The 14,792-nt window shown below is 38.1% G+C and overlaps 1 protein-coding gene and 1 pseudogene across 2 annotated transcripts in view; one reads left to right on the plus strand and one right to left on the minus strand.

The window, feature by feature from the left end:
• Nucleotides 1–3,445: 3,445 nt before the first annotated feature.
• LOC134488573 (trafficking protein particle complex subunit 2-like) lies at nt 3,446–3,929 on the minus strand (annotated as a pseudogene).
• Nucleotides 3,930–12,305: 8,376 nt separating this feature from the next.
• Nucleotides 12,306–14,792, plus strand: part of HBS1L (HBS1 like translational GTPase) — a 49,780-nt gene continuing 47,293 nt past the window's right edge. The window contains exon 1 of one of the 2 annotated variants that reach the window (XM_063309707.1): nt 12,306–12,483. In XM_063309707.1, coding sequence (XP_063165777.1) covers nt 12,441–12,483 — 43 coding nt within the window. In that variant the 5' untranslated portion in view covers nt 12,306–12,440. The remainder of the gene's footprint in view (nt 12,484–14,792) is intronic. The other variant, XM_063309726.1, reaches the window with a different exon arrangement.

The following is a 14,792-nucleotide window of genomic DNA, read 5'->3' on the forward strand; positions in this document are numbered from 1 at the left end:
GTGTGTGGATTTGTTCCCTTCACTTTTTGTATTGGGCTGCTGTCCAATGCTTGCAAGGAATATTAAAATATTCAACCCTGTGTCTGTAAAAATGCATGGGGACTGGCAGGGTACTCAACAAATAAATGTTACCAATACGCTGAAGTCCCTACATGGTGTTGTAAATCTTATCTATTTTGTGCCAAGCACCCTCTTTCCATACTTTATCATAGCCAGTTCCCTTATGTGAGCTTTTCCTGCACTTAATCTGAGACTAGATATAGCCCCATGCCACATAAGCAATCATTTTAGTTCGGCTCTTCCTGTTTGGGACAGATGTTATATATTGTATCACACACATACCCATACTCACACACACATGTACACATACACACTGCTACAATTGGGTGAGTGTTACAATATGCAGTGGTATGTGTAGAATGGCCATCCATGCAGGAGGAGCTTTTTCAAATCTTTTCTTTTGCTGAGGGAAATTTCTTTGCCTGGTCCAATGTACAGCTCTGAAGTGTGCAGTGACCTGAAGGCCTTCTTCCTCACGTTGCCCATGTTCCAGCTCCTTTTAAACTGTCCTGTTAATGGAAACTTCCATCAGTGCATTTTTGTGGGAGCAGTAATGAGTTTTGCATTCCAGTGTTATGATAGGAACCTGGCCAAATCCTAAAGCTTCTCATCCTCAATTACTTATATCCAAACAATTCAGAACACCATGTTTTCCTATTCTTTCTTATTTTTGCCTCATGCAAATATTAATCATAATATTATAATTTTCTTTCCTACCAGGAGTCTTTGTTCTTTAAATTAAAGGTAATCAACTGTTGATGCAAATCCAAATGAATGTGCATTCTATAATAAACATCCCACAAAAATAGTCCTTATTTCAATTTCATTCTTCTGAAATTATATATCATCTGTCTGTCTGTCTATCTCCAGTACAGTTTATCAAGTACAGTTTACTTGATAAGTCTTCACAGTATTATGCATAATATTTTCAAAAGTGTAAGCTACATAAATAAAAGCTTCAACTGACCTATTTGGAAATGGAGGGAAAAGAAATTGGAGATGGGAAAGGATTGTGGTCTGACATTCTCCAGACTTTTTTCTTTTTGATATATAGGTCCTTTTGACACCTAGGACTGCATTATCTTCTCCACTTTGTAAGGTTATAAGGTAACACCTAGTTCATTTCTGAAGTTTTTTTCTTCCATGATTCCAACCACAAATGAAGACTGTGCCTTTATAAAAAGGGGTTCTTATTGAGAGCTACCTGCAGCATTATTATTAAAATATCTTGTACTCTTTGTGCATGGCATAGCAGCAGTGATGGTGTACAGCTGGAGATTAAATGGGGAGGCCTTAACAATTAATATAGGCAATCATGAAGAAAGCAAGCTGCTACATAAATTATATACATACAGTACTTCTGCAAATGTTTCAAATGCCAATGTTCTGCTACTTTTACATTTTCATTTTCAGCAGTTGTAATATGGAAATAAAGCTTAACTGATTTGGCAAGCAATAACATCAACCCTTTTATTATTATAATTAGCAAACATGAATTTTCATAAGTATTTGTAAATTAATAGTACTGCTTTTATGAAGTTTATTATGTATTCAGTCTTTCAACTGGGAGGAGGAACAACCAGGTAGCAAGTATTTAGTTAGGCACCATCCTGGTACATAGTGGTTTTCATGGTAACACAATGAACATGATGCATTCCAGTCTCAAGGAGAAAAGCAGAGTAATTTATCTAAAAATGGGAACAGGAAATCCTTCAGCAGAACTGGCCCTGATCAGACCTCTATTTTTAAATAGTAAATCAAAATGAAATTGACTCATCTACTGGCTTTCACACATTGATGTGATGTGGTGTATGGCAATAAAATGTTGTTTTTGGTGAATTTTTATCAACAGTGTTTTCTTGAACCTAAAACAAATGTTCTGCCAGTAATTCCTTGGCAATTCTGCTGTTGAGAATTGGATTAACGCTTTCAGCTGAGGACACCACACAAACTTGCTACTGTTTTGCATACTGTGCTATAAAATAGGCAAATTTTCTGTTATAAAAAAATCAAGGTTTTGTTGTGAGAAAAAAGAAAAATGAGTATAGCTCTGCATTCCTAGCAGGGCACAAGCTGCTGCTTCTCATACCTCTCTGTGGGTACTGTTTGCCATGTGATGACTCTTACAAACGTATACTTTTCTAACCTAGGGAGACTATTTGTTCACAGAATTAAGTGTGTGAGAGGCGAGTCAGTGACAGACTATAAATAATCATATATGCATATCCCTTGAACAGGCTGACAGCTTTGGCATTCTAGTCTAACAAATGTATTACTCTAAAGTAACACTTCCATCCATTCATTACCCCAAACTGGGTAAATTTCTCCCAGTGATGCTGATTTAAGGTGACTGTGTGTAAATAGTATTTAAAAGCGTTGAGTCTTGTCAACCTGCTCATCTGCTGACACTTAATGTATCTTGAACAACAACGACAAAAACTCTCACATCAAAAGTTTCAGCAGTTACACAGAATAATGACCCAGGCTTGAACATGTGAACAGGGCCGCAACTGGGGGGTGGGGGGGGGGAAGTGGGGCATGAGCCCCGGGCGCTGCGCTGTGTGGGGGGCACCAAAAACGGGCATGGAATCCATGTTTGCCCCGGGTGACACAGACCCTAGTTGCAGCCCTGCATGTGAATACAGAATCTAGTCTTACTGTGCTCAGTGGGAGTACACTTCAGGATTTCAGCCTTGAAAATAGGTCACTGGTGGCAGAATAATTACTTTTTTAATACCTGAATTAATTCTTCTTTGACTTTTAAGGAAGACATTTCATGTGTGTAAAAATTAAAACACCATATATATGAACACCGGATCATAATGTATTATTATAAACAGGAGGAGCATGACAAAACCATGCAATAATATCATGAGTGGTAGAAAATCTGAGGATTATCAGTAAAGTTAACATTGTACCAGTTAAGAAAATTGGTGTAATCTGGCTCATAAAGGTAAAGAAACAAGTGCACAATAGTAGAGTATTCCAGTCCTGAAACATCCCTATGCAAAAATGTCTGTCTCTGAACACTCCCCACCCATCTCTGAAGAGGTCTCTGGAGAAGGGCTTTTCAGCAAGATCTTAGTGACTTGCTACCAGTACTTTAGACTCTTGCATGGTTTTTGAGTGTTAATAATGGTTAATGCTGCACGCTTCTCTGAGAATCAGAAGAAGATGATCTTCATAATTATTTATTGTACCAGATTGCTGCTCTGTTTGTTTTGGTAGGTTTTTATTTTTAATACGATTTTAAACTAAAATAGTGAAGTGATCAGCTTTCATGGAGAAATTGTCGACTTACAAAATTTTCTTGCTTCTTATACATGGCTAACTATTTGGTCTTCATTGTTTCATTTAACAGGCTATTTATTTATAGACAGAATAATTAATCTAAAAGATGCTTCATCCCAAGACACAAAATCTTTCAGTCAAATGTAGTGGATCGAACTGGAGAGTTAGCTTCATAACAGGGATTCACTGCAAACTTTACATACAGACCATAGAGTTCAGTAAAGAAATTTTTGATTTCATCTTCTTGTCTTACATCATGAAGCATTATAAATCTCATAATGCCTGCAGTGACAAACTATTCATTAAACTTATCCATAGTCTTCAGGTACCTATTATTTGTTAACCACATGTTTTCATCTACTACTTTCATCAGGAAACGCACGAGCCACAAACTGATTCTGATGGCAATGGTCATCCTTAGACTGTACTGTACCACCAGGGAGAAATTCTGTTTCGAACACTGGATTGTCATGATGACCCACAATTACAAAGTAATAGCTTCCAGAAATGATTAAAATACTGCCTCTTCCGAGGCTCTTGGGCCTAATGATGGCAGAAAAGAGAGGAAGCAGATTCATCACTGAGAACAAGTGCATTTCTATCCAGCTGAAGGGAAAGCAAGATTCAAGAAATTTGTTTGAGAAGTTGGGACAGAAGTACAACTGAAGTCACAGGTCTGAAGTAAAGGTACATTCTAAGGCTCTGATCCATTGCACCCTTAGTGGAGCTTGGCTTGGCTATACTCAGAATGTTTATTCAGTAGTAAATATTACAATGAATTGAGGAAGTCATTCAGTTAACACTGTGTATAATGTATTCTTTTCTTTTGCTATTATGTATAATATACGTGATTATCACTTTTCATTTTCATTTCAAAAACATTGAAGGGAAAGCTTGCCTAATTGCCATAATGATTATTTAAGTATGTAATTTACTGGAGACAAGGGGAGTTCTTCCCTCTTTGGTCACAATGGCATTACACTATAATGTAGTATACAAGCATTTATTATTGTGTTCTCTAATAGTAGCTGCCCAGCTAAGGAGCATTTTGTCTAGTACATGTGTTTTTGATGAAAATATACTGGAATTGCTCCCTATTTATGGTTCTTTTACTCTATCCATCCACAGCTGACAACTTAAAGCTATATATTTCCTTTTTTTAGGTTACATCCAGGTGTCTCAATTAAATATTTAAACAAAGACAGCTCTATTGTCTCTTTACTTTTTACTGCCAACTTAAGACATGGTGGGTTATGTGTGACTGATGAGATACAATCCTTCATACTTTGACTTTAGTAAATAGAAGATTTAAAACACTTTAAACAAAAACTTGGCTAAGAAATTGTTTGCAGAATGAAAGTTAATTTCATCTTAATATCCTCAAATATCCTGAAATATGTGTTTACATGCATTTATCATACAAAATAATGCTTTAATATTAATCTGTGTGAAATAATCTTATTGTGCAAATTCAGAAAATGTACCTGGTCTCTTCATTATTTGTCACTGAGCAATTTTTTATATATATTATGATCTGAAGCATTTTACCCTGGCCTTCAGCCAAAAAAGTTCCTAGAGTAGCTTATAAATATCAGAAGGCAGTTCATGCCTGCAGACTTACAATCTAAAAGATACAACATAGAAAGAAAAGGGATTAGGAGAGAAAAGAGGAAAGTAAACTTAGGCACCATTAATGAACATTTTTAATGTGGTGCACGAACTAGCATATTTCCAATCTGATCTATCTATTGGTAAGGCACATCTCAGTAGGCAATTAAGGTTCATTCAAATCCCTCTATATACTGTAATTGTATACAGTAGAACATATAGAGGTAAAGATTGATTTAAACTAAGATGTACACATATGTAGAGCTTGTATTCCTCTATTATGACAGCTGGGAAGTACCAATCAAGAAAGTGGCAAATTGTCTGTGTGTATACTACATTGTTCAAAAAGCTACGTAATTTTGAACACAATTCCTTTGCATTATGAATTAATGCCCTTCTGTTATGGTATGTGGGAAGGACCTTGGGAGAATGGGCCAAGAAATGCTACCTAGGGAATGATCAGATAAGAGACAGCATAGCCCACAGCTGGATAGTGGGCGGGGCAAGGGGCTCAGAAGAGACCCTCCCTAGTTTCTCTGGTGTAAAAGAGACGGCGGGAGAATTGTCCTTTCAGACTTACAAGATTCTGTTAATGTAGCTTTACAGTAAGGTAGAACTAGCTCATCTGGTTGTGTTTCCTGTCTAGTCTACCTAGTAAGGCTAACATCACTCTTACACGTCATAAGGTACAATTCTCCTGCCGTCTCCTTTACACCCCGGGAAACTAGGGAGGGTTTCTTCTGAGTCTCTTGCTTGCCCACTTTCCAGCTGTGGGCTCTGCTGTCTCTTATAGGATTATTCCCTAGGCAGTGTTTCTTGCCCCATTCTCCCAAGGCCTTTCCCACATACCATTACACCTTCTCTGGTTCTTCAGTACAGTGTTCTATTAGAGTACATAATTGCTAGATTTTACTTTCAACTGGCACAGACAGAAAACCTATGTTTTGTCCACTGTATTCAAGCTATATAGTACAATGCCACTCAGTCAAGATTTTTCAAGGACCACAAATGGACCAAACCAAGGTGGGTGAATGTGAGCATGGTTATATTAGGTGGCATCCCATCCTCAAAATTAGGATTCTTGTGTCCAAATTCACAGGAAAAATGTCAGTGCAGATGCCTACATCAATACAAACTAATGAAGTAGAAAGAACGCAAATACATAGTTGTTCCTCAAAACAAAGTTTCCTAAATATTTTAACTGAATAAGAATGCTGCAGCAGCAGCTATTTTTATTTTGCTGTGGAATTAAACTTTTCAGTCATTTTGCTTTTATAATGAAATCACCTTGAGAGAGTATTCTGCCTAGAAAGTCAGTGCAGAAACACCAAGACCTTAAAAAAAACAAAAAAAACCCCATAGTATTTTCCTTCCCTCACTTTTTGATTCCCAACCCTTGTACACTTCCAAGACTTCAGAAACAGCTTAAAACTGCAGGGGCACAACCCAACTATCTCTGGGGAAACTTCACCGGGAACACAGAATCCGCTATTCTATCAGATGGCTATTATTCTTTCCCTATGGATGAAGAAGGAAGGGTAAGATGTAGTGACCTATACAAGCTACCCAGGTAAAACTATTTCACATGTTACATTTTTTACAGAAATAATCACCATGTAGTGAAATAAAATCATGAATATATGCTATCATTTATAATGTATAATAGCATGAGTTTTTGTCAAATACACTGCAAACATTAAGTACAATGGCTGTTAAAGGAGTGTGTAATAGAATGACAAGGGCCTGAAAAGTTTTTTGAGGAACGAGGGGTAAACAGTTCCTCTTAAAGTTTGTGATAATGTGTCTCATTATCAATAGCTTGCATATTTTCAATATCCACCCAACTTTGTGGTATTATTATAATTTTTTAAAAGGTCAGAATGACAAGCATATTGATATAAAAGAATCATCATACTGCAGACATGAACTTTGATCAGATAGGGTTTCAAGTAGATTTATAAAATGAAGAATGCATCTGACATAGCAGATTAGTCCCTAAATGGTAGCGTATTTGTTTTATAATGAGCAACAACTTGATGCACTGAATGAAAGGAAGCCTAATTTGTAACACTGCAAATAATTTATTGAAGTACTGTGTTCCTAACATTTTCTCTAGCATGTCTGTCACGATATCTTACCATCTTTTTTTCTTCCTTCCAACAACCATATGAGATAATGTATTACACCATTCTATGGCCAGAAACAGTGTGCTAGATAATAGTGACATGCCCGGTGCTATGCAGTGAGACAATTGTTAAATTGAGATCAGAAGTATCTGAGAGGAATGAAAAATCGTGTGAAATTAGATACTGAAGGTACACTCACAAGCAATTCCTACTTGAAGGAAAAATTGGAGAGAGCTAAAGAGACCACTCTGGAAAATGGTATAAGTAGTTGTTCTATATACAAACATAAAATTGTAACTAGACCACTGAGGTGATCAAGCATGTCAAGCAAATTGAACCAAGGGAGCCAAGATGCCTCCCTATCTTACTCCTTTTTGACTTGGATTTTCCTTAGTGCAGTAGCCTTGTATACTATGGTTAACCTTTATTCTAGAGTTCTCATAGAGTTTGTATATTAGCAGAAGTAGCTATCTGTAGTTTTTTACATCTTGTTCCACAGCTTTGTTCTGGAGGTAAGACTGAATGCAGATCCAAAATAAATAAACACAGTGTATAATGCAGAACCTGACTTGGATGAATATTTTTTGCCAGATGTTGTAAGGGCATGGTAAAAAAATTCAGCATCTTGCTCTGAAACTTGCCTGCTCATCTGCCAGCGTGTGATCTGAATTGATCTAATCAGCAGGTTTTATTTTTAACAAACAGTTATATAACAAATATTTATTTTAAGAAATATTACAAATATTCATACAAAAGGCTAAAAAAAAACAAGAAAACAGTAACAAACTAAAAAAGGAACAACAAAAATGGGATTAGAAACTATACATATCAAATACACATCAAATGTTAACATTTAAAAATATAAAACTATCTAAATTAAAGAAAATAATTGATACTGTATACTTATTGTTGAATGAAATCTGTGCCAGAGGGAGACATATTGCATCTTTTTTGATTAGTACTATAAATAATATTGCCTTTTCAAAAACAGATAAATTGTACATGTTGTGAATCTAGTCCTTAACTTTAGGAATAGTGCTGCTTTTCCAGTTTCTCAAAATACAGTGTAATTGTCTTAGTAACACCCGAGGTATAAGTGCTTGACATAAAGCTTGCTTATTATGTTTAAGAAATTGATGGGCTAATAGCTGGCAAATCTCAATAATCCTTTTTTGTAGATAGGCACTCTAACAGCTACCCCCACTCCTTTGTTATTCGTGCAGATCAATTGATACAAGTGAACAGAGAAGCTAACAGAGGGGTTCACCCTTTCAGATTACAATGTGGAACTTCAGCAATAATAAAACCACCACTAGGGCTTTACTGGGTTTAAGTTGTTTGACAAAGCCTATTATTTCAGTACTTGTGATAGGGCCCCAAATTCGAGCAACTTAACGTTGGACTTGAGATCCAATTTAGGAAGATCGTCTCGTGCATATAGTGCCCTAAAGTGATCCTCTGACACTGTTACCAGTAAAAGACAAGGGAATGGAAGGGGCCTAGTGATTGGGTTAGAAGCCATCAAGTGCCAAAGCAAGACTGAAGTTTTGACTTATGATAACACTATTAGTTGTACTGGTTTTCCCAGGACATCCTTTTAAATTTTCTTAGGGCAACGAAAACTAAAGCCAAAGCTTAGCAGTTTATCTTTAATGATTACTTAGAACATTTGTTCGTCCCATCTAGCCTCGTGTCTCTAATTCTACAGGAAAAGCTTCTAGTCGACCTTAAAAAGGGCCACAGAGTGAAAATTCTACAATATATATATATGCCTCTTAGAGTTTGTGGTTGCAGTAGGATTCCATAACACAAATGCAATGATTAGGTAACTAAACCAGAGACACTGATGCATAGTTAGATGCATACTTATTATAATAGGAAACGAAGCCATACCACAGCAGACTTCCTAATCTAACAAGCCCAGTCAGAGAACGGCTTTTCCTAGGGCCTGTTCAAATGTCCTGTTATTTTGTGTTACCTTGTAACTGATGCTATGTAGAGAGGAAAACTCTGGTAGTAAAGTTTTGTGCCTTAATTTTAGACATGTTACAGTGAATTTACATCAGGAACTCAAGGCAGCAAATACGTTGCTCGTTCCTTCTATTTTTCCTCACAATAACCCTCTTAGTATGGGCTGAGAGCCTCCATCAATGTAGAGAGTAAGAAGATGACCTTGATGGAGATATGAAAGATCTGTTACCAGGATGATGAGGGGTAAAATATTTTTAAAGTCCACAACAGACAGATAACATTTGGAAATGGCTCAGACACTTCCTAATCCATGGAAGTATAAGCATATACAGACTGGTAAGATTCTGTTATGATAGACAACCTCAGTAAAGTTCTTTTAACCTTTCTGTGGAGTTGATTTCCTGGTCTGGTCTACCTAGTGGGGCTGACAATGATTGAGATTAGACTACAACATGGTTGCCCCCACTCCCAGTCCAATACCTTAATTGCTATATCACACTTCCTCTTGCTAAATAGGCTCACATTTGAGACAAATAGTATATATTTTGCGCACGCTCTCTCTCTCTATATATATATATCTGACTGATATTGTAATAGTTTGTTGTGGTTATTGTACCATATTCTAAGCAGTGCAATTAGTTGTAATTTTGGTCTTTGAGATATGCCAAACTAGATGGAATACCCAACTGACTCATCTTGTATATGGAATTGGATATTAATAGGGAAAAGGTGCTTTGGATCCAGTATGGATATACATGTTGGTGGCTCATTAAAGACAATGTACAATTTCCTGGAATTGCAAGGTAGTAGTCCAGGCCCAGGAGAATATGCTTCTTATTACACTATCACTTAAACAAGTATTTTCCTAAGCCTGCATACCTACCTTGCAAACTGAGGGAAAAATATACCTTCCTTAAGGAGACACTGATACATACAGTGTGGGTACCCATGCCAAATCCAAGAACCTTTGACTGCTTTGGATCCAAACACTGAACCTCTCTAGGTAAGAACTGGTTAGTATTCAAATGGGATACCACGAGGAAATATCGTGGAAGAAGGCAGTCACAAGTCACTTCCATACTGTGGCCAAGAAAACTAATGGACCTGTCCATGAAACTGCCAGGTGTTGAGCTTAACTCTTAAAAAAAAACTTTTTATATAGAGAGATATACATTCAGTATAGGTTTCAGATACATTTAGGTGCTGTATTTTTCTCTTGTGTGTATGGTTTTGCCATTTTATGTTTAAAGTCCTATTCTGAATCACAGCATTAAACAATCATTGTGGTATAGCAGTTGGTGCTATGCAGATTCAAATCCTCACTGATCAATAGTCTGCAGATTTAACTCAATAATAAAAAACACTGCATTCAACAAGATTCTCAGGAAATCATGTATAGGGTTGAAATCTAAGTTACCAATCTTAGGATTAGTCATCTTTTTCTCAACCTAAGTTCTCATCAGTCAATGTGGGGGTAGGAAGGGAATCATGCTATGTTTTCTTCAGTTTTTTGGAGGGTTCACAAATTCTAGTATCTTATTCAAATGCTTGAATAATGCCAACTGAGCCCTAGTTAAACCTATTACTTAAATATGAGAGGATTACAGACCCATTTTTTAAAACTCAAGAGCAATACACTTTATACTGGAAAATCTGAACAGAAAAGAAATTTCTGAAAGAAAACCATCTTGGATTTTTTTTTTGTGAGAATCTGTTCAGTTTAAGAGAGAAGTGAGAAGAAAACAGATCAGGGTTTATTGGTGGCCTCTTAATTTGTTTGCAATAAATTGACCAGCATTTTACTTCTAGCTTTTTAACAGCAACAACTTTTCTTACTGCATTTTACAACTGCCACGAAGAATGCTATACAAAATGATAAAGTTTAGTGTGGCAGGCCAGTTCTAAATTCCCAGGCTTAGAAAGTGGTAAGAAAAGCACCTTGTTCATAACTGCACATATGCATTTGCAGATTTTAATTAAAAACACTGATAAAATAGCTCTACCAAGATACCAAGCTTGAAGTCAGCTCAGCCTAGGGTCACAGCGTGATGGTTGCATTAGATGGTTCATGACTTGATAAAAAGGAATATTGACATAGATTGCACTTTCTTTACTTCTGATTGCCATTCTACTTCAGTTATGAGGCTGGTGAGCAGAGCTGTTGGTATCGTTTTAATGAGGAACAAGTTAATGGAAGTGATTGGTAGGTTTCCTTGGCTGTTTTCCCTCCTGTCAAGCATCATCAGATGGTAAAAAAACCACCACCAATTCCTCTCCTTAAAATAAAGTATGGTGGGTTGCACAGAATGGCTGGTTTTGACACCTTTGAAGTAACAGTCCAGAAATAGGGGAGCTCTTCTGAAAGAGCATTAAACCTGTATCTACAAATAGTCCAGCTGACAAATCATAGAAGAGAATGGTGCAGGGTGAAGCTGGAAAGAGTAACAGGCAGCTGCTAATACAGGCTCTCCTTTCTGTTTTAAATCAACCTTCTGCTTAAATCAGGATTACTGCGGTACTCTTTCAAATGACCAGTAAACCTGGGTATATAAGAAGCCTGTGTTAAGACCTTGCAAGTGTGTACTGTAGGGAGAAGAAAAACTACTTTTAAACCAGGGTTTCTCAGTGTCGGAGCCTTTAAGATGTGTGGGCTTTAACTCTCAGAATTCCCCAGCCAGCATGCCGAAAACCGAAGCAGCTAGAGCCGGCTTCAACATGCCTCTGCTGTGGACTGGGGAAGACAAAGGGGATAGGTTAAGGGATATAAACATAGCTGCGAGGGGACGTGAAGATTCTGAATCCCTAGTTTATAGCACCCTTTTCCAAGCGGAACCTTTAATCGGGCACAGCATTCTTGAATCTGGACTCCCAGATCACTGGGATAACCAGAATCCGCTGTTATGCCTCTGAAACCCAAAGGATTTTCTTCGCAATCGAAGATGCGGATGTCGTCGACCTGCAAGAGCACCAGGCAGCCCGACGAGCAAGACCAATTGCTTGGTACTGCGCTGGAGGCAGCGCTGGAAAACCCAGCCCACAAGGGGACCCCGATGCCAAGCCACCGCGCGACCCATCCGCTGCAATCTAGAGAACGACGCCCTGCCGACCGAACGGGGGCACCACACCACCCGGCTTCCCCTACTCCGCCGGCCGACAATCGTTGAGGGAGGGGGTGGGGGAAACACCGAGGTCACACATGCGCAGTCGGGAAGGCGAGGCGGGTCGGCGCACGCTCAGAAAGCCCGATGGAGGGGAAGGCGGGGTGGTGGTAGTAGGCCCAAGTCAACAATATGGCGGCCCGGGGTTGCTACGGTGCCCAAGTTTGAGGGGTGTCAGAGGCCTCGCCTCGCCCTTCTACCTCAGATCTTCCTCAGCTCGCCCGCCATGGCCCGGCATAGGAATGTGCGTGGCTACAACTACGATGAAGGTAGAACAAGTTGCTGTCTCTGTGAGGACTCCTTATTGTCCTTACTTCAAAGCGCCCCTTTTTCTCCCGCGGTGGCTCCGAGCCGCCTTCCAGGGCCGGTGCGAGGAGTGTTAGTGACATCATTACAGTAACGGTCTGCCTGGCTCCTGCGGGAGCGGGGTGGAGGAGGGAGCGGGAGGCGGCGAGGAGCCAAAGGCAGGTCCGGCTCTTGTACTGAGGGGAGGCTGCTTGGCATCAACTAGGTCGGCTTACGTGGGTAGGTGCTCATTCGGGGGAAGATGGCCTTTCTCCCGTTTTATTTGGTCCCAAAGGACACCTGTGCACTGAGAGGCCGGGAGGCGTCGGCGGTTTGAATCCCAGAGGAGCCCGGCAGGGTGGTCTCTATGCTCAGCCTGGCAGAACTGGTTCCTTTCCGTGTGATAATGGTCGTCAACAATATACGGGTGTTTGAAAATAACTCGACGTTTACTCGGAGCTTCTGTGTGGGATACCTTTGATGAATGAATGCTGGAAGCAAGAACAACAAAAGGAGTGCGTGGGTGTGACTGTTGTCTCATCTACAGCTGAGTGTCACGGAGGGCTTTGTTTGGCCAGTGTGGAAAGGAAGCGGAGATAACATCTTGTCCATATAGAAGACGCAACACTAGAGTCAATAAATCATTGTCTTTATAAGTCTTGCTTCTGTTTGAATATTTCCGGTTAAGAGAGTTGGAGGAGCATTTGGGGGGGTGGATTCAGAATGAGGTGCTTCCAGCATTTTCCAATTAGATTAAGTACTGGTTTCCAGAAGCTTCTTTTCCTAATGCTTCATTGGCTTTTGTATAAATGTAGCATGCATGCACATTTATACATTATATACTCTGTTGGAAGTTTTAAATGCAGTCTTAACAAATTAAAGAGAAAATGATTTTTTTAAATATTATAATTGCACTAATAGAAAATAACACCATCACTTATTTAAGGAGAATGCCACTAATGAAAAACAGACTAATAAATACTGTGTGAACCTGCCCAAATTATATTAAGAAGGTCAAGTTCTATGTAGTTGCATTTTTGTTAGGTCAAGAGAAACTTTCCAGGCTTTAGGAGGTGGCCTTGTGTATGATATCTTGACCTTCTGGAAAAAATGCAAATTATAAATAAAATCAGATATTTAAAATATTTTCATTAAATGATCTTTGGAAAGTAAAAAGTTCATTGATGTTAAGGAATTTTATTTGCATTTTAGGTACTTTAAGAACATTTACAAAATTTCCCTTACACCACTATAAATTCTGTATTGTGTACTTAATGATAGCTTCTTATTTAAACATTGAACTGGCTCAAATTGGTTATGTGTTATGATACATTTAAGAAACTATTTAGATCCATGCATCTAAAAAAAGGTTTGAACTGATGGGCAAGTGTATGTTAAATTAGAGCTTTAAATCCAAATGTTAACAAAAGTTATTCTTAAAATCTTGTCCAATGATTGCAACAGCATCTCTTCAGACTTTTAAATATGTACTTAATATGGGGTTACATCATGTGACCAGCTAAAACAATCCTCTAATCCACCCACATATCATATTTTTAACATAATTGTGATTTCATCCCTATCATTGTTGTTTTATATTGTGACTATTTTATCTATAGTTTTCTGTTTCAATATATGTGTAGGAGAAGAAAACATTTTAATCCCTGATCCCAAGTTTAGGAACTTAATAGTTTCATACTTAGACTTTGAAACTAAGTCATAATTTTTAAACTAAAGTATTAGTGACAAGGTGTTGTTACTTTAGTATTAGTGATAAGGTGTAATACTCCTATTAGATTATTGTTTGTTACAAGTGATGACATCACAATGACTTTAAAGATTCGAATCGAATTATCCATTCAGTCGTATCTGACCCTTGGTGATTAAAGGCTCTCACATGATTTAAAGATTACTATCAAGCAATTGCCAACTTGATTCCTTACATTTAATTTCTCCCTGCACAATTTTAAATAGCTTGTACTTTTAAAAATCATCTCTCTTGCCCTGTGAAATTAAGGAAATGTTTTACTTTACCAGATATATCAGAAGGAGTATCTTATGTACATGCTTATGCGTGTCTAGTTGAAACACCTGGCCTCTGTCAATAACCCACTATGGCTGCTTCCTGGCTCCAACTAGCAGGCAGAGAAGGGCATTTTACTTGTGAATAAAGCACCTCATTGAATTATTTGCATTGGCCTAACCTATTGATATTGGCTTACTTTCAGTATTTAAATATTGAGTTTGAACTGTTTTAAAATACTTCAAATTCTGCAGTTGGAAAATTATGATT

Source organism: Candoia aspera, chromosome 1 (genome assembly GCF_035149785.1).
Source record: "Candoia aspera isolate rCanAsp1 chromosome 1, rCanAsp1.hap2, whole genome shotgun sequence".
NCBI classification, from domain to species: Eukaryota; Metazoa; Chordata; class Lepidosauria; order Squamata; family Boidae; genus Candoia; species Candoia aspera.